The sequence below is a fragment of the Erpetoichthys calabaricus genome, chromosome 1 (genome assembly GCF_900747795.2).
Source record: "Erpetoichthys calabaricus chromosome 1, fErpCal1.3, whole genome shotgun sequence".
Taxonomy (NCBI): Eukaryota; Metazoa; Chordata; class Cladistia; order Polypteriformes; family Polypteridae; genus Erpetoichthys; species Erpetoichthys calabaricus.
Genome location: NC_041394.2, coordinates 330,573,467 through 330,594,798, shown reverse-complemented (window position 1 = coordinate 330,594,798; position 21,332 = coordinate 330,573,467). Strand labels below are relative to the sequence as shown.

General features: G+C 41.2%; 1 protein-coding gene across 1 annotated transcript in view; it reads left to right on the top strand.

Moving 5' to 3' along the window:
- Positions 1 to 21,328, top strand: part of LOC114664676 (NACHT, LRR and PYD domains-containing protein 12-like) — a 38,339-nt gene extending 17,011 nt beyond the window's left edge. Inside the window, exons 2-6 of the mRNA XM_028818919.2 lie at positions 12,973 to 13,126; positions 17,475 to 17,641; positions 18,742 to 18,916; positions 20,226 to 20,279; positions 20,370 to 21,328. Coding sequence (XP_028674752.1) covers positions 13,042 to 13,126; positions 17,475 to 17,641; positions 18,742 to 18,916; positions 20,226 to 20,279; positions 20,370 to 21,328 — 1,440 coding nt within the window. The 5' untranslated portion in view covers positions 12,973 to 13,041. The remainder of the gene's footprint in view (positions 1 to 12,972; positions 13,127 to 17,474; positions 17,642 to 18,741; positions 18,917 to 20,225; positions 20,280 to 20,369) is intronic.
- Positions 21,329 to 21,332: the final 4 nt, after the last annotated feature.

The window sequence follows — 21,332 nt, the reverse complement described above, 5'->3', positions numbered from 1 at the left end:
TCTCCAAATACCCAATCGCCATACAATCAGCTCTGTAATAGACGTTAAGCCATCTGTAAGCTTAGAACGCTGATTCTTCAAAACTTTTAAGGAACATTGAAATATCTTTGTAGTACATGTTTAATTATTCTATCCGTCTATCCTTCCAGTGTCGCGTCAGCACCAGCAATAATACAGCGCAAGGCAGGAGCTATCCGTGAACTAGCTATACGCTGCGGCACCGTGTCCTCACATGTTTAATTATTAACAATGCAGATTATTTAAATGAAGTTAAAGTTTTATCTGTATACTATAAGCAACATATTTTGCTGCATTTCATCATAAAAATGATGTTGTCATCATACGCGCTTTAAAAAGTAGCGCTGGTTGTGCAATATTATAACTGTAGTGTAAGTTTACAGTGAGGTGATTGTACTTATAAGTACAAACAGTTCTACAAGGAGCACTTGATGGACTGATTGAGTGCGTTTATAGTTCTTGGGATGAAACTGTTTCTGAAACGCGAGGTCCGTACAGGAAAGGCTTTGACGCTTTTTGCCGTGGTTGAGGTAGTGTGTACTTGAAACTGTATACCGATAATTCTCTTTCCGATCAGCTGCTGGTGTGATTCACACTCAGATACAGTGATATAAATACTCCGAGTGGTGCAGTGAGAGTAATATGGAAAAAGATGATCCGCAGTGGCAACCCTTAATGGGAGCAGCTGACAGAAGAACAAGATGCAGTGAGCGTAACAACGGTAAAGCAGTTATGGTATTTGGAATACTATGGCTATTCCCTGGACCATTATATTGCTACAGGTTAATTACAATCAGATGCATTACACTAATAAACAATATGCAGTTAATTTCAGTGTATTTATAAAGCCACTTCAGGAATGTGAATCTAAGAAAGAAAGGGTGATCACACAAGAACCAGTGCTTGCTTTCTTTCCCAGGATGTACCACACTGTAGATTTTGCCACTCGTAATATTGTAGCAATTTCTCAGATGGGTTTTTTCTGTTTTCGCAGCTTAAGGATGGCTTCTTTCACTTGCATGGAGAGCTCCTTTGACCGCATGTTGTCTGTTCACAGCATAATCTTCCACATGCAAGCACCACACCTCAAATCAACTCCAGGCCTTTTATCTGCTTAATTGATAATGACATAACGACGGGCTTGCCCACACCTGCCCATGAAATAGCCTTTGAGTCAATTGTCCAATTACTTTTGAGCCCCTGAAATGAAGGGATTGTGTTAAAAAAATGCTTTAGTTGCCTCACATTTTTATGCAATTGTTTTGTTCACCCCACTGAATTAAAGCTGAAAGTCTGCACTTTAACTGCATCTGAGTTGTTTCATTTAAAATTCATTGTGGTAATGTACAGAACCAAAATTAGAAAAAAGTTGTCTCTGTCCAAATATTTATGGACCTAACTGTATATGTAACTGTAACATGTGACTCTTTCAGTTATTATTGTCTAGTTGTCTACAGAACAGACACTGCGCTTCACGTCGGGACATCAGTATTCAATAATGTTAATATTGGTACTTGGCGATTACTTTCTGAGGTTAAATCTCACCCCTTGGACTGAAAGGTGTGGACACTTTTTGTGACTGAAGACAGAGAAGAAAATTAAAATTAGTCAAAACCTTTTATTAATACATACCAGGCAAGGGTAAAATGTCAGAGAAACACAGTCCCAGGACACCGCGCTTCATCTGCCTCGAGCGCAGATGTCCTTGTTCTTTTATACCTTTCTAATCTCCTGATCGTTGACCATGTAAGCAAAAAATAGCATCCTGACTCATTGTACTTTTCCAGTTTTTGTAAAGTCATTACCCTAAAGGTATATTTTCTTGTCACACACATCATCAAAAGAAACTTCCAGAAAGTATACATGCTTTTTGTCACGTACGCAAAACACAAACAAGTTTCATCACTCTGTCCTATTTTCTATACACACATACATTTTGTTCAATTACATCTTTTTATGTTTTCACACTCCTCCCTTTTTGAACAAAAATGATGTGGGCCTATAAATTCTATCTTGAAATGGTTGATGAAGGGGAAGGGGGAGAGAAAATGGAAGAAGCTATACGAGACATGCGCTCATCATGTAGCACATATGCCCTTTCCATAGAGGCGGTAAAGTACTTAGATATTATATAGCGACACAAAGGGATAATACAACAACCAACCAGAAGGAGGAGACAAAATGTCACAACCAAAGAAATGAAAACAGATCTTATCCATTGTCCCCAGGATCCGAAGGAGGATGCAAACCACTGATCCCAGGGATTTGTAATGCCAGAATTAGTGGAAAGTTCTTTAGAGAGAGCAGTGAGGCCTGCCAATGCACGAGTTATTGATCCATCTGGCGCGGTATTATTTGGAATATATGTACAACAAGCATCACCAAACATAGCACAAACACCTCCCTTTTCGGCAAGTAATATGTCCAAGGCTAGACGATTTTGCCAAGTCATCAGAGAAGTACGATCAAGCTGTTCATGTATGCCTTCAATAGCGTCTTTGGTGAAGTTAAGGAAACGTTGCTGGTTATAATAAAGGTAATTAATCCAGTCTACATTCTTATTAATAGTAATTTGGGGTATGATAGATTCAAAACCGGCTGCGACTTAATTCCTAGCTTTAAATCTGTCTGGGACACCCCTAGGGACTCCAATAGCATCTATGTATACTCCAGGGCCATGTAAGGAGATATTAGTAGGCATATGGAAAAGAGAGCGGGTATGTCGGAAATAAAAAGGAGGTGTGAAATAATATGGGGAGTGAGAGGGAGGTAAGGATAGAAGTCCAAAAGGCATAACTAATTGGATTGGAGCACAGGTACCAGACCAGTTAGGGGGAAGGGTGGCAAATAATTTGGACCTACTGCACATCCACCAAATATCTGATCTAGGAGTGGTTTGGGAGAGAAGAAAGGTAGACAGAACGGTGTTCAGAGAAAAATTAACCTGAAAAGTTTGAGAACAGAAAGAAAATGGTAATTCACCTACCCATGTCGCTCCATTAGATTTGAAACATGTATAATTTCCTTCGTGAGTTTGAAACATAGGGGTATCCATGTGACGGGTGGGGGAAAAAAGAATAGATAGATTAGAACACTTTGAACTAGAGAGGGGTTTCTTGGAAGTAGTGAATAAATACAGAAGGCAGGGCAACCCCACGGGGTCAGAAATGTTAGATAATGGGAAAGGGACTGTAGCTAAATGGGGACGGGCTGCAGCGCACGCATAACAATGAGCCCACTGCAACCATCTATTCTGATCCCCATAACCAGTTTCTACTGAAAAAGTGGATGAAAGGGTAGAAATATTCATAATCCTAACAGGAGAAAAATCTGAACCAAAAGTTGGGGAGATGGGTGTGTGTGCCAGAGAATGAGGGGTGTTAGTAACAGGATCGTCAATCTTAATTAGAAATCTCCCTAAAGGGTCTGTTCCAGATACATATACCCCTAATACATAAATACCTGAGTTACAATGGTTGTCAGCACATACAATGAGAGGCATGTCCTTTTATGATAGAAAACCGATTTTTCAAACCGTATTTTTGGGCCTCAAAAGGTTGATAACCCCAGTCCTCAGTTCCAGTGTTAGCAAAAACCCATTGCCAGTTGTCGCAGTCACTTCCCCTCATACACACGTATTTGTCAGATCCGGTCCACTGAGCTTGTCGACCAGTCCCACAGTTGATAATAGAGCAGAAATCAAACTGCACTGATGTGGTAATTCCCAACGGGAAAGTCAAGGTGACCAGGGCAGTAGACAAGGGAAAAGAAAAACATAGTAGCACAGCAATCAAGGGTGCCATCTCTTGTAATGTGAGGCGTGAATCCAGGCAGGCAATCCTTCAACTTTCACGGCGTGTGGTGTGGATAGAAGAATTTGGAATGATCCTCTCCACCTAGGCTGATGCCAGTGTTTCCTCCGAGTATCTCGAACCAGGATCCAGGTGCCCAAAGGAATTGGTAAATCCTTGGAAAGGGGGCTGGTCCTCCAGGCTTGATCAACCTGCTGGTGGATTTCCTTCAACGAGGTTCGCAAACCTGCAAGACTAGAGAGAAAATCATTGGGAGAAAAGGTTTGTTAGTGTGTTTATGAGTCCATACTCCATCAGAGAGGGACCCTTCTTTGGACCATTTTCTCCTTTCGATATCCGTGGCTGCATTCTGTAAAGAAATAATTTGATTATCAGGGTCCTGGTCATTTCTCTGTTGGAATAAAGAAATTGGTGTGTTATTATATGCAGCCTCTTTAGCAAAGTGGTCAGCTAAATCATTCCCTTTGCTAGCAGGATCCTGTTTTCCTGTGTGAGCTTGACATTTAACAATCGCTAGCTCCGATGGTTTGGTTATAACTTCTAAAAGGGATTCGATCAATTTCTGATGTTGGATGGGTTTGCCAGTACTGGTCTTAAGTTGTGCTTAAAAGTTATCTATGTAACATACTTAAACGCGTCTTTTCCTTCATGCTTATTATTAACAAGGAAAACATACGTGCTTGAACCTTTATTCGTATCAAGTGTGCTGACCACTGCGTCACCATGCTCTTCCTTTATAGTACCTAAAATACACAACTTCCATTCATATTACAACTAGACACACATTCATATCACAATTAGACACATTCCGCTTATCGCCAAAAAACTTGTCTCCCTTCTCATGTAATATTATTAAAAGAGTATTTTTCCTTCAAACTTGATCAGGGTTTAAAAGGAAAAATACTTTTGTATATTTACAAGCCTTAAACAAAAGTGGAGACATTCATTTGCGCTAAACCAATTACACAAATCGATAATTATCTTTTTCAGTTTTTAGTTAGAGCTCTCCAGGACTGGTCTTAAATTCCCTTAGTTTCCATAGTGTTCCATGATCATGGCAGACTCCAAAAGCATACCTGGAATCTGTATAAATTGTTACGATCTTCCCTTCGGACAGCTGACATGCTTGAGTGAGTGCTACGAGTTCAGCTGTTTTGTGCACTTAGCTTTATGAAATTTGATTTGCTTCCAGCAGGCGGTCCCCTTGGACCACTGCGTAACTGGTTGAGGGCGCTCCATTTTTCAATTGTAGCATTTGACAAAGTACAGAGTACATTCTGATACTCATAGGGATCCCTTTAATACACTCTATAACACACAAAATCACCCAAACCATTTTCAACACACTTCACCCCAGTATTATTCTATATTTACACTATATTTGGAAACAATGCAGCAAAGGAAACAGAAACAAATGGACTCTGAAGAAAAGCAAGTTCAACTCTTCAGGACAAACAAACATAAAACAGCCTCTCATGATGTTAGCTGGTGTTAACACAATCCTGCTCAGCTAAACGGCGCCGGTTTCCAGATCAAGGAGACTTCGTTGGCGAACTGAGTCAGCGACAACAAGGAAAAAAACTTCCGTGGCGATCCAATTACGACAACAAGGACAAATCCAACTATCGAGAAACCACACGGTACGATACCACAGCAAGACCGCATTCCCAGAAAAAGGCTACAGTCACAGAGAATATTAACTCACAAGAAAAAAGAAAAGGACAGAAGAAATTTCATGAGAACTACATCCGTGCTTGCCAATACAGCTTCTGTTGTTGCAGCCACAGCACGAAGACACGGAGGAAGTGGTGCGGCCACTGGATCCAGTTTTTTTTTTTTTTTTTTTTTTTTAGAAAAAAAATAAGTCACCGGTCTTTGTTTATCTCCATGTTGTTGCGTCAGTACTGCATTCATAAATCCCTGCTTTTCGTCCACGAACAAAGTGAATGGACGAGAATAATCAGGCAAACCTAGCGCGGGCGCAGATAAAAGAGTAGCTTTGAGGGTACAGAGAGCCTTCTCAGCCAATTGTTGCAACGGCTGTGCTCTTTCAGTAAAATTTAGAACCCACTGTCTGCAGTAGCCCAGAATACCTAAAACAGACATAACCTGTTGTTTTGTTTAGCTGCAGCTTAACCTTAGAAACTTTATGGCCATTTTTCCTCCAGAAACAACAACAATTTCCGAGTATGATTTTTCCTCCAGAAACAGCAACAATTTCCGAGTATGAATTGTACAATTTTCTTCCGTCGCGCTTTCCATCTACATACTGTATCAATATACTACCTATTTCCGGCCAAAAGCCGTCCAAATTTTGGGCAAGAGCTTGTCCATAAACACAAAGGGCTTCTCTGTATCCCTGAGGCATGACGGTCCATGTCCATCGGCGGTACCGCGTTTGACGAGATCGGGATGTACGGCGGAGATGCCAGCCTCTGCTTCGGGAGACAAAGGATATTGGGCACGGTGCGGGCGGAAGGAGGATTTCGGGTGGATCACCAGAGGCTCACAGTGGGCTATCCTTTGAAACACTACTTTAGTTATTAAATGGTCAGGAGTATCAAAAATACCCGGAGTAATTTGTAACCAGTCTGTTCTTTCAAGGCATTTTTCCACCCATGGCCCTGTTTTCTCCCATTTAACAGTGTGAGATTTAGCGAAGGAAAAAATATGAGGCACTATGCCGCCAAGATAATATATGTGCTGTGAGCATGTAAGATGAACAGAAGCAGCAGCCTTTGTGGATGAAATAAAAACACAGTAGATGTGAAGGGTTTCGGGGCAAATACCAGAAATAAGGAAAGATTCTAGTGTAAAATGTCAGGGGCCTGTAAATTGGGAAAAAGACAAGGGGAAAAAGAGTGTAGGGCTTTGAGGAGAATGATGTGTGGGGAAATATCTAAAGTCCATGCTGCAAAAAAGGGTTTGGGGTAAGGGGTAATTTGACACAACAACTTTAGGGTTGAACAAAGTATGTCCGCCAGGACGTGACTGGACTTGAAGAGGTTTTGATACTTGAAGAAGGTGAGGTTGTCCAGAAGCAGGAAGCACAGTAACAGTTTTCGTTTGAAGCAGGGACCTTTGCCAGCAAGCGAGTGGCACCAGTATCGATTAAGAAAACAGTCTCAGTGCCATCAACGAACAATGTCAGTAAAGGATCAGTCTCTGAATTATGAGTGAGCAAAGGTAGTTGAAAAAAGTGGCTGGAGGTCCCAGCGTTTTCCTATGGCCAGTATTGTTAGTCAGGGGTGTCAGAGGAAACAGGTGGAATAAGGGGAGGTGGGGGTTGTTGCTGTCTGTGAGGGCACTCTCGACGAAAATGTCCAGTTTCACCACAGGCGTAGCAAGAGAAGGAATTAGCATTGGAATTTAAGGGAGAGGGAATAAAAGGATTCTTAGTGTGGTCAACAGGAGGAGCTCTAAAACCACCTCGTCCTCTTCCTCGTCCTCGTCCCCTTCCTCTAAAGCCATATCCTCGACCTTGGTCAGGAGCATTCCTGGTATAATAGTTCATCTGTGCTGCCAATAATTTGGCATGAGAGTCCGATTCGGCCTGTTCAGCATGTCGTTTGACTTCATCAAACGTGGCACTTTCCCACTCAATACAGGAAGTGCGGACTTTGTTTTGTATATCAAGGCGCAAGCCGGAAACAAAAGGTGGAACTGCAGCTCGGGTGCGGTCATCAGCATTTCCCAAGCCCGAGTGATTAGCCATAAGGTCTTGAATCCTATGTGCCCATTCATCAACCGTCTCGTCTTTCTTTTGTTTTGCAGCAGAAATAAGGGACCAGTCCGTTCCTTTTTTATATTTTTCTGCAATATTTTGTCTCAACGCCTCCCATTGTGGGTTAAATTCGCCTTCTCCACCTATCCCCTGTCCTCGAGTTAAAGCTGGGTTCCATACCCATGGAATGTCATTGCGGACACCCCTGCTAACAGTGGCCCATGTGGTCCCAAACTTTCGACGAAGTACCTGGGTCCATTCAGCAGCATTAGGCTTATACATGCTATCTAACTTGGCAGCACGGTGGCGCAGTGGGTAGCGCTGCTGCCTCGCAGTTGGGAGATCTGGGGACCTGGGTTCGATTCCCGGGTCCTCCCTGCGTGGAGTTTGCATGTTCTCCCCGTGTCTGCGTGGGTTTCCTCCGGGCGCTCCGGTTTCCTCCCACATTCCAAAGACATGCAGGTTAGGTGGATTGGCGATTCTAAATTGGCCCTAGTGTGTGCTTGGTGTGTGGGTGTGTTTGTGTGTGTCCTGCGGTGGGTTGGCACCCTGCCCGGGATTGTTTCCTGCCTTGTGCCCTGTGTTGGCTGGGATTGGCTCCAGCAGACCCCCGTGACCCTGTGTTCGGATTCAGCGGGTTGGAAAATGGATGGGTGGATGGATGCTATCTAACTGATCAAGTTGTTCAACAAATTTTAGTCCTCCTACTTCCTTTGGATCTGGAAGTGCATTCACGACATCTTTTAGTTCTTGGATGTCCCAATTCCGATTTATCATAACTGTTGTGGGATTTTGGGGTCCAGCTGGATGGGCAGGGTTATAATGGGGATTGGGAACTTCTATTAAAGGGCAAGTAAGTGAAGGATTAGAGGAGAAAAAAGTTGGAGCTGGTCTGTGAGTGGAGGTTTGACTTCGAGTGCATTTGGAGACGGGGGTTTGTCTAGTACAGGGTGGGTCATCACGATGGGTTGAGGGGTCATAGTGATCTGTGCCTGGGGAATCATCAGGGGAAACTTCTGCTAGTTGTAGTGCAGGGGGGGGGGCAATCGGAATGGGGAATAGAGGAGGGGATAATAGAGGTGTCTGAGGTCGGTTCTGAGGAGGGGAAAAAAATAATAGGATAAATCTAAACCTGTCTTCTTTTCTATAAATTTTCTAGGAGACCCATTTTTACGGGGCGTCTGTTGATCCTCCGAAAATAATCCTTCCAGCACTAATGATTTTGATCCCCCTGTGCGGCGATTAACAGGCTTACTGTTATAAGTTCCCATTTTGTTCCCTTGCCCTCCCGGGTTCTGTATTTAATTTTCCAACTATATACTGATTCGCCTAATCCCTTGTACGTATGAATCAGCAAGGCATTAAGTGTGCCACTCACTAAACCTAAACTGTTCCCTTCTTAGTTCCAAGGGGAGACACCTAACTATCAACTGATCCAGTTCCCAGGAGAACACGGTTTTGTTGCTTCTTCCGTATGTAGATTTATTTATTCCTTCCTAACAGCAATCCTGCAATCTGTGCTCTTTTCGGTTTATATTTCCATACCACCCCGTTACTCGTCCCGTTAGCCTGTCCGCTCACATCCCCGGATTCCAGCTCAGGTGACTTCGTGTCCGATTCGGTTCAGCAGAATACTACATCAATACGTCCAGCCGAGTCTAGGATATGGGTGAGGCCAGTATCCTTTCGTCAGACCTTTCGTATGCGTCAAACTGCTTGGGTCAAGTCTCCATCACCTTAAGCAACCCGTTGAGATATGAGTATGACTAGACGGTCAACAGGAAACTCGCCCTCCCGTTATTTAGAAAATAAAAAATATTCGGAAATCCCCCGGTGCTTACCCCAGCCTGGAAGTGTGCAAGCTCTGTCTGGAAATCCGTTCAGTCACCGTGGATGTAGCAAAGAGGAGACCAGGGGCTCCTCACGCAAGAACTGTTTCAGGACAGGGCAGTCCTAACTTTTGCCGGAGCTGCATGCTCTGCTGCCGGATATCTCAAGTTAACGGCAGTCCGCTGTTAAGACGGATCACTGAAATGGTCTCGCCGGAGGAGTCGACCGGCCGTCTCTTGCCCCACGTTGGGCGCCAAAAACTGTGGACACTTTTTCTGACTGAAAACAGAGAAGAAAATTAAAATTAGTCAAAACCTTTTATTAATACATACCAGGCAAGGGTAAAATGTCAGAGAAACACAGTCCCAGGACACCGCGCTTCATCTGCCTCGAGCGCAGATGTCCTTGTTCTTTTATACCTTTCTAATCTCCTGATCGTTGACCATGTAAGCAAAAAATAGCATCCTGACTCATTGTACTTTTCCAGTTTTTGTAAAGTCATTACCCTAAAGGTATATTTTCTTGTCACACACATCATCAAAAGAAACTTCCAGAAAGTATACATGCTTTTTGTCACGTACGCAAAACACAAACAAGTTTCATCACTCTGTCCTATTTTCTATACACACATACATTTTGTTCAATTACATCTTTTTATGTTTTCACAAAGGTCACTGCAAAGGAAGGCAAAGTAAAGCAAAGCAAGTCACTTAGCCAGTCACCTTAAAAATGGCTAAATGTCCCAACAATGTTTTGCTTTTTCCTTTTTTTTTCCTTCTTTATGTGACATGAATACAATTTTTTGCAGTTTGTATGTAATATCAATAAACTTGAACAACGGATTTATTTCTAAGTTTTAAGGTTTTTATTATACTGTATATGGGCCTGTCTACCTATTAGACTTATTGCAAACTGCATGAACAGACAAGGTGTTTTTAAAATTTATGAAAAACACTTTACTTTAAAACAAAGTTTTATGTGGCAAATTAATATATCATGATTGTGAAGAGGGGCAGCATGGTGGAGCAGTGGTAGTGCTGCTGCCTCACAGTTAGGAGACCCGGGTTTGCTTCTCGGGTCCTCCCTGCGTGGAGTTTGCATGTTCTTCCCGTGTCTGCGTGGGTTTCCTCCCACAGTCCAAAGACATGCAGGTTAGGTGCATTGGCGATCCTAATGTGTCCCTGGTGTGTGTGTGTGTGTGTGTGTGCCCTGTGGTATGTAGATAGATAGATAGATACTTTATTAATCCCAAGGGGAAATTCACATACTCCAGCAGCAGCATACTGATACAAAAAACAATATTAAATTAAAGAGTAATAATAATGCAGGTAAAAACAGACAATAACTTTGAATAATGTTAACGTTTACCCCCCCGGGTGGAATTGAAGAGTTGCATAGTTTGGGGGAGGAACGATCTTCTCAGTCTGTCAGTGGAGCAGGTCGGTGACAGCAGTCTGTCGCTGAAGCTGCTCCTCTGTCTGGAGATGATACTGTTTAGTGGATGCAGTGGATTCTCCATGATTGACCGGAGCCTGCTCAGCGCCAGTCGCTCTGCCACAGATGTCAAACTGTCCAGCTCCATGCCTACAATAGAGCCTGCTTTCCTCACCAGTTTATCCAGGCGTGAGGCATCCTTCTTCTTTATGCTTCCTCCCCAGCATACCACTGCGTAGAAGAGGGCACTCGCCACAACCGTCTGATAGAATATCTGCAGCATCTTATTAGACTGGCGCCCTGCCCGGGGTTTGTTTCCTGCCTTGCGCCCTGTGTTGGCTGGTTAATGGATGGATGATTGTTATGAAATAACTCTTTTTCAAAAAGATTTTTTGAAGGTTTGATTAACAACAATAACATTTATTTCCATAGCATGCTCTATTGTAAGGCATGTAACGCAAACTGCTTTACAAGAAGTTAAGCAAAAAAAAAAAAAAAAAAAAAATTATATATATGTACTAGAACAAAGAATTAATGATTAAATACTGTATAAATAATAAATGTAACACCTTACTTTAGGTTACACCTTACTTTAGGTACCACAAAAATGCACCTAATACTCATTTACACTTATGCAAGAAGACCTTAAAGGCTTCTTGTGGTCTTCACAACACTTCTAAAACATTGGTTTGGCACATTGACATGATGGTAAAATGATTTGTTAATATGAAGGATTCACAGATCTTATACTAAATATGGAATATCAAGTAAAATGTGTCTCAGTTAAGTCACCTCGGAGCACTCCAAAATGAAATTTTGTTAGTCAGTCACATTGCACAGATGAAAAAAAATTTGCTGCTTTGTGTTTGTTAAGGTAACATAATAGTAAATGAATAATAGACGCATTTTTATAGTACCAAAACTGTGTTTCCAATGGAGTAGTAACTAAATCCATCACTTATCCAACCTACTATATCCTAACTACAGGGTCACGGGGATCTGCTGGAGCCAATCCCACCCAACACAGGGTGCAAGGCAGGAAACAAACCCCGGGCAGGGCACCAGCCCACCGCAGGGCACACACACCCATACACTAGGAACAATTTAGAATTACCAATGCACCTAAACTGCATGTCTGCAGACACAGGGAGAACATGCAAACTCCACGCAGGGAGGACCCAGGAAGTGAACCCAGGTCTCCTAACTGCGAGGCAGCAGCGCTATCCACTGCACCACCGTGCTGCCCCACAGTAACCTAAAGATGAGTTTAGCAATTTAATGTATTTATTTAAGTTTCTAACAATTGACCACTTTTAATTGATCCTTATGGATGTGTGCCTGAGTGTGCCCTGGAGTGAGTTGGCATCTTGCTCGGGTCCTTGCCTTATACATGAGCTGGGTTAGCCTTTTTGTTCCTCAAATGTTGTAGTGTAAAAAAAAAAAGCATTCAAAACATTAACGTAGAAAAATGAAAGTGAAAATGTGAAATGTGATTAAACAGTTACATTTATTTTCCTTCACACTTATTTCTTAATTGGCAAAGAGCAGTGAAGGTTTGCATGTTTTTGACTTTTTATAGAATGAAATGTTAATGTTAATAAAATTGCAGAGATATGTACGTGAATTTAGCACAAAATTGAAATAATACTTCAATGTTGCCATATTTTACTCTGTTCTCATGTAGTGTCTGCAGAAATATGCAATTTTTAAGCATGTGTTTAGAATTATTGTTTCTATATTTGGCTTTTACATTATGGCTTAAATGTTTGTCATTTAGCAATGACCACCTCATATCAGTTTGTTCTTATGGGTTCCTGTTTCCACTGAATTCCATTAAGGTTGTTAAGGACAGTGGATACTGTCATTTAATTCATGCGCAACATCTTTGAAATTAATTTTGGAGTCTTTATATGATTCTGAGAGGCTTCTACCATCTCGCGTTTACACTGACTACTGGGGATTAATTCCTGAGGCCATTGTCCAGTGTCTGAGACAGGGACACAGGCATTTACAAGGATCTTCAGGAACGCCCCATGTAAATGAATGACAGTACTTGATTAAAGAATTTTCCCTTTTTCTAGGTTCTCCTTTAGGCCCTCATGTCGGTGCTTGTCATTTTTTAATGTTAGTTTCACCTCTGTCTTATTTCCACAGTCTCTGCTTACTGAGGCCACATGTACTTCTGTGAAAAATCAGACGTTTCAGCCCTTGTCACATCTAAAGATGTCTGAAAACGGCTTGAATAAGAAATTTATATCAATGATCATTAAGAAGAGAAGACGTGATGAAGATGTTGCTGCCAACTCAGGTAAAATACAGTCAAAAGCTTATTTTTCATTTGAGAAAATTTCAGACAAACCAAAAACCGTTTTCAAGTCTTCACACACTTTACTAAAAAGAAACTTTCATGTTTAATTTTTTTTTGCATTCTATTTGCTTTAATAATGTACACCATGCAATGTTTTTACATTTTATTTTAATAACATATACAGAAAGAAATTTTATAGGACCTTTAAGTGTTATGATAAGTTTAGGAATATTTATTAATTTGATACACTTTTTTCTTTGGCTCAGTTTTTTGGAGGTGGTTTACAACTGAAGATTTCGTAGTAACTTCATTTTGTTGTTTTCTTTCTGTTAAGGAAGTCTGCCTCCAGAGGAGTTGTGGTATTGTATGAGGAAGTCAGGAGTGGCAGAGAAGTATATAAGAGTTGTACAGGATATGTATGAGGGAAGTGACAGTGGTGAGGTCTGTGGTAGGAGTGATGGATGCGTTTAAGATGGAAGTGGGATTACATCAGGGATCGGCTCTGAGCCCTTTCTTATTTGCAATGGTGATGGACAGGTTGACAGACGAAATTAGACAGGAATCCCCGTGGACTATGATGTTTGCTGATGAAATTGTGATCTGTAGCAAGAGTAGGGAGCAGGTTGAGGAGACCCTGGAGAGGTGGAGATATGCCCTAGAGAGGAGAGGAATGAAGGTCAGTAGGAACAAGATAGTATACATGTGTGTAAATGAGAGGGAGATGAGAGGAATGGTGAGGATGCAGGGAGTAGAGTCCCACAACAGCCATGTCCATCCTTTTGGCAAAATCCACTATCCTCTGACCGTCTTCATTCCTCTCCTTGACACCATACCTACCCATCACCTCCTCGTCTCCTCTGTTCCCTTCACCAACATGCCCATTGAAATCCACGCCAATCACCACTTTCTGTCCCTTGGGTACACTGTTCATCACTTCATCCAACTCACTCCAAAAATGTTCTTTCTCACCCATTGCACACCCAACTTGCAGTGCATATGCACTAACAACATTCATTATCACACATAAATTTTCCAGCTTCATAATCATTACTCTGTTTGACACTCTATTCACCTCCAAAACACTCTTGACATACTGTTCCTTCAGAATAACCCCTACCCCATTTCTCCTTCCATCCACGCCATTATAGAACACTTTGAATCCACCTCTGATTCACTTGGCCTTACTCCCCTTCCATTTAGTCTCTTGCATGCACAATATATCAGTCTTCCTTCTCTCCATCATATCTGCTAACTCTCTCCCCTTACCAGTCATACTGCCAACATTCAAAGTTCCTGTCCTCAGTTTCACTCTCTTTACCTTCCTTCTCTCCTCCTGCCTCCGGACAAGTCTCCCCCCTCTTCTCCTTCTTCTTCTTTGGCCAACAATAGCCCAATTTCTGCAAGCACCCTGTTGGCTAACAGTACTGGTGGCAGTCGTTGTTAACCCGGGGCTCGACCGATCTGGTATGGAAATTTGTATTGTTGTCCGCATATTGATTTGGCAAACTTTTACACCCTTTATCTGGGCTTGGGACCGGCACGAAGAAACACACTGGCATTGTGGTAGCGCTACTGCCTCACAGTAAGGAGACCTGGGTTTGCTTTCTGGGTCTTCCTTACGTGGAGTTTTCATGTTCTCCCCGTGTCTGCGTGGGTTTCCTCCTGGTGCTCCGGTTTCCTCTCACAGTCCAAAGACATGCAGATTAGGTGCATTGACGATTCTAAATTGTCCCTAGTGTGTGTGTGCGCACCCGTGGTTTGTTTCCTGCATTGCGCCCTGTGTTGGCTGGGATTGGCTCCAGCAGACCCCTGTGACCCTGTAGTTAGGATATAGTGGGTTGGATAATGGATGGATGGATGCATTTTATTTTAATGAATTGAATTTAAAACATTATGTTTGTCTGCATAAAACAATGATGTAAAAATATTTTTTTTCCTTTTGAGTTCCTGATTGAGACCTTTGATATTCCAGCATACAGACTTTAATGTATAATCATTATTATGTGGCTATTTATTTTTGAATTCACATTTTAAAATAAAACTTACATGTTAAAAATTGTGTTTACTTTCAGCAAAATTCTACTTTTTTCATTTTTGAACCCTGTTCAGCAAAATTTTACAGTGAAAATGTGGACGCAGAATAAGATACTGTATGCATAACTTGTTTCTTTCCCTTCCTCCCACTTGTCCTCTATTACCTTCCAAAGCAAGGCTAAGATCAAACCATTTCTGAGGCCCTGACATAGTCCTGTCATGATTCATAAAGTTCACAAAACATACTGATTATTCTAAATACTTTTACTAAGTCAATCATAAGATTAAAATACAAAAGATCGAGCATATCAAAAGTTTGGAAATGCTGAAAGCACTGGATACTGTCACAAAGTTTTGATTAACATGCCTCTCCAGCACCATGTAAAGGGTAAAGCAGTTACAATGCCTCAAGCCTGGAAGACTGTGGCGTGGATTCCCAAAGAGAAGATGTAAAGGAAACTAAAACAGGTGCAGTCTCCTCTTTCAGGGTTGCCTGAAAAAGAAGACAAGTGCTGAGAATTTCTATGTTTAACAAATTGTCACAGAATAGATGGCTGATAGATAGATAGATAGATAGATAGATAGATAGATAGATAGATAGATAGATAGATAGATAGATAGATAGATAGATAGATAGATAGATAGATAGATAGATAGATACTTTATTAATCCCAGGGGGAAATTCACATACTCCAGCAGCAAAAAAATATTAAATTAAAGAGTAATAAAAAATGCAGGTAAAAAACAGACAATAACTTGAATAATGTTCAACGTTTACCCCCTCTGGTGGAATTGAAGAGTCGCATAGTTTGGGGGAGGAATGATCTTCTCAGTCTGTCAGTGGAGCAGGACAGTGACAGCAGTCTGTCGCTGAAACTGCTCCTCTGTCTGGAGATGACACTGTTTAATGGATGTAGTGGATTCTCCATAATTGATAGGAGCCTGTTGAGTGCCCGTTGCTCTGCTACGGATGTCAAACCGTCCAGCTCTATGCCAACAATAGAGCCTGCCTTCCTCACCAGTTTGTCCAGGCGTGAGGCATCCTTCTTCTTAATGCTGCCTCCCCAGCACACCACTGCGTAGAAGAGGGCACTCGCCACAACCATCTGATAGAACATCTGCAGCATCTTACTGCAGATGTTGAAGGATGCCAGTCTTCTAAGGAAGTACAGGCGGCTCTGTCCTTTCTTGCACAGAGAATCAGTATTGGCAGTCCAGTCCAATTTATCGTCCAGCTGCACTCCCAGGTATTTATAGGTCTGCACCCTCTGCACACAGTCACCTCTGATGATCACGGGGTCCATGAGGGGCCTGGGTCTCCTAAAATCCACCACCAGTTCCTTGGTTTTGCTGGTGTTCAGTTGTAGGTGGTTTAAGTCGCACCATTTAACAAAGTCTTTGATGAGGTTTCTATACTCCTCCTCCTGCCCACTCCTGATGCAGCCCACGATAGCAGTGTCGTCAGCAAACTTTTGCATGTGGCAGGACTCCGAGTTATATTGGAAGTCCGATGTATATAGGCTGAATAGGACCGGAGAAAGTATAGTCCCCTGTGGCGCTCCTGTGTTGCTGACCACAATGTCAGATCTGCAATTCCCGAGACGCACATACTGAGGTCTGTTTGTAAGATAGTCCACAATCCATGCCACCAGGTATGAATCTACTCTCATCTCTGTCAGCTTGTCCCTAAGGAGCAGAGGTTGGATGGTGTTGAAGGCGCTAGAGAAGTCTAGAAACACCGTCTTTAAAGGCTCTTTTCTTCTGGTTCAAAAGGCCCTTGATGTCACTTGTAATCCATCAAAAGGCCCTTGATGTCACTTGTAATCAATCTCATTTTACCAAGGCTAGCCACATTTCTCAAATATCTATGAATCCTTTAGGATATCTGTAAATCATTTTAAGAAATCTTTCAATAAATAGGTTGTGACTAAAAGATATGTTTGAAATATTATCTAATCATTTGATGATATCTTTAATTTTTTTAAATATCTGTAGTACTAGGGTGTTGTACCGTGGTAGCTATTATGTAGAGAAAAGGTGTCATTTTGCTTGGCTTTTCTTTAAATATCTGTAAATCTTCTTTACATGTCTGGAATTTAATTGAAGATATCTTTAAATATTTTAAGAAGTCATGAAATAAGGATATCTCAAACTAGTTAAATATTTATAAATAATAATTTGGCTTGTCCTCTCATATTTTTGTATGAATAGGTAAAGTCATTTAGGAGTTGGTATTGAGATAGCTGGTCATCCTAGACTGACCTTTGACTCCTGAACTGAAACTGCTCCTTCATCCTTCAATTTCTCATTTTAGGTTTACTTCAGAAGTTTTCTGAGGCCATTAAACAATTCCATCATGAAGATCTCCTCAGGATTACTGAATACTACAAGCCCCAGTTGGCCTATGTGATTGAATATGATATCATCAGCATTCTGCAGAACCTTGTCACCAAGCAAATCCTCACCAATGATGAGGCAAAGGTAGGCAAGCCTTCCTGTTACTGAAGTGGAAGAAACGCAGATGTAAAGGAGAGCTCAAAAGGGGGGTATTCTGTTCCTAGATGAGACAGGATGAGCCTCCATAAAAGCATAAAGTGTTGTAAATGCTGGCCTTACAAAGCTTAAGAAAAGCATGAAACCACCTAACAGACCTAGCCCTGAAACTCCTGAGCAGCCTTGTGGCCTGCATTCTTAAACTAGGCCAAGCATAGAAATGCTAAGAAAGTAAATGGAACTGTGACAAATCCTGGCTGAAATAATAAAATTAAATAGTTCTTATTTTAACAAAAATAAAGTTTGTTAAAAATAAAAGCAAAAAAGTTTGCCTTAAGCAGACAACTCCAAAAAAGAACAAAATCCAAAGTGCAAAAACCTTAAACAAGCAGAAAGTGCAAGGTACAGGCAATCAAAATTGAAAAGGTTAAGGATTGAGACTTCAAACCCTGAAGTGACAGGTTCAAAGCCCACTACTGACACTGGGTGACCGTGAGCAATCACTTCACCTGCCTGTGTTCAAATTGGGAAAAAAAAATTTAACCAATTGTATCTCCAATGTTGTAAGGCGTCAGCCAAATAAGTAAAATTATAGTAAGTGAAATAACAATAAATTTTCAAAGTACAAATGAAATCTAAGAATGGGAACTGAATAATACAAAAAATGAATGTGCCATAGTAATAAACCCGACTTGTACATTATATAGGTTAAAGGATTTCCAATGGCTGATATGTTAGAGGATCTTGCCCCCCTTTGGCTCCATATACTGAGCACAAGGAAAACAATAGGACAAACGACAAATAAATTGACTTTCTTAGCAAATAAATACACAAAACTGAGAAAGAAAGGAAGAAAAAGAAAGAAAAAGAAAGAAAGAAAGAGCTCTTATGCATACTCAGTAACATGAAACATAACATACGTATTAAAAATACAAACGAGTGCAAAGCAAAGAAACTAAAACAAGGAACAGAGTCCTGGCCAATCCATGATACAAGTGTTGCTGTGAGGTCATTGCACCAGACTGACTGCTCTAATCCCCCATTGCTCATCCCTAATCTGGACCTGTGGTGAAATGGTTGTCTTTCAGAGATACAAAACTAAAGAAAAGGCTGGAAGGCGAGTGGGAGTGGAATACTTTATCAATAATATGATGATGAAGGACAGACAGGTGCTGGTCAGCTTGTGGAAAGCACTGGGTGAAGAACTTGTGAAATTTCCATCACCAAATATGACAAGAATATTGGAGGAGGTGACAGATATGGGTGAGTTAAAGGAGTCTTACAGAACAGGAAACGACTCAATGTCTGGTGCAAGGGGAGGAAATGGAGGGAGAGACACATGAACATAAAATAAAACAATAAATCTGAAGTGTTTCCCTCCCTGCTCCTGGGTGCCCTCATGTACACTAAGATGCCCACATGATTCCTCAGAATGCCAACTTTTGTCTCTTAAGACATTAATTGATCCACAATTAAGATCAGTGGTCATACCCTATGGGTTTAGGAACTCATATACTGATTTCTTCTTTAGAGGTTCCCAAATTGCTGCTCATATGACCTGCCTATCTCCCCTGCTGTATCAACCACCTTTAAGACATTATATATATATATATATATATATATATATATATATATATATATATATATATATATATATATATATATATATATATATATAATTATATTTTTAATTTTTCTTCTGTACCAGACTTGGAAACATAGACCTCATTCTTCTCCTTATCCCCAATCTTAGTTCCCCTTTAGGTCCACACTTGCATCCATTAAGCTTGTATGCTAATTTTTCACTTTCTTAAACCATTTAGAGACTGCAGAAGAGATATTTCTACAGTAATGCTCAGTCTTGTTTGTTTTTTTTTTCCAATGTTTTATTTTTCTTTTACAGAAGAAACTTACTGTTCATCTAGAGACTTCAGTTTCTATTTTCTCTACTAAAATTTTACCTCTCAAATCATCTTTAATGTGACTCCAGTTTCAATAACACTCCTCCTTTAGACCTCTGGGTATGATCCTTACTGGTAAGCATTGAGTGAGACCCCAAATCTACTCTTGACGATTAGCTGAACATCATACTCTTGAAATGCTGGCCATAATGATTATAAAGTATTATTTGCAGATTGAGGGAATGATACAATTCACTGCCCCTTCTGGTTGGTCAATTTCCACCCTGTACTCTGCTCAGCCAGTAAGAAACTCAGAACGCCCACTATGCCACGTGGGTTTTGATTGGCCAGACAATGAATTGCAGGCCTCACAATGTTGACTCACATTGGTGGTCTGCTCTTTTTCAGACTTTCACATTTTATGTCCGCACAAAGTTATACATCTCTGACCTGAATTAGGCAGGATTGAGAATGACATGACAAATCAACATGGTGGCAGCAGTCCATCTCATTTTCACAAAAAATTACATACAGTGTGTATTGTAGTTTGATATATTTGTAAATTTCTATTGTGTTTTTCTGTTAGCATATCCTGGACCAATTTTTTTCATAATTATACTACTCTCCAACTGCTGACATTATCTCCTTGGTCTTTATTCTTGTCTTTTCAGGACTGGACATCCTGTTGGAGATTCAGTCCAGTCCAATTGAGCCTCTTATTGAAGGTAATAAGCTCGTCCAACATCCTTTTTTCATCAGCTCCTCTAGTCCTGTGCTTTTCACTTTCCTCACTATCTTCTTATTGTGACTTTCAGATATTCATAAAATACACAGGAAGGCTATATCTAAATCCACAAGAACCCTGGAGGATCAGCCTTCTTCTGGAGATCCATGCCCCAGAATTGTGAGTTTTGAGACTAGATACATAGAGCTGATGATCTTTAAACAATACAGAAAAACCTATTGTGAGACCCAACATGAAATTCTGAAGACTGGGAGGACTCATGCAGAGCTAGTGGAGGAACGGACAAAGGAGAAATGTGAGCGACTCTGGACTCAGCAGCTTTTCAGAAGGAATCCTGAATGTGGAACTTCCCCCAACATAGTGGTGGTGAGTGGAGTGGCTGGAATTAGGAAGACCACCATGGTCCAGAAGATCTTGTTTGACTGGAGCATAGGTACCCATCACCAGAAGTTTGCGTTTGTGTTCCTGTTTAAATTCAGGTACCTCAACCTCCTGGACAATGAGAATGAGTCACAGATGCCTCTGACCAGGCTAATTGTAAGGCATTATTCATATCTCAATGACCCAAGACTGAGAGAAATCCTGAAGAAACCTGAAGCCCTCCTCTTTATTTTTGATGGCCTAGATGAATACAAACACCAACTGGACTTCACACAGAAGAGACTATGCTCAGACCCAGAGACTTTCTTTCCTGTCCATATTCTGATCACCAGCCTGGTCAGTCAGACATTACTGAAGGGCTGTACAATTCTGATCACAAGCCGACCAACAGCCTTGGAGACCATTGATATGACAAGAGTTGATCGATTTGCAGAGATCCTGGGGTTCTTCCCTGAACAAAGGCTGATATACTTTAAGAGATTCTTTGGTGACACTGATCTGGGTACTGAGGCGTTTCTGTACATTGAGGAGAAAGAGATCCTCTACACCATGTGCTTCAATCCTTCCTATTGCCAGATTATCTGCTCTGTGCTGAAGAGCCACTTCAACAAATTGAAGAAGAGTGAGGAGCAGCCCCCAGTACTGTAACTGA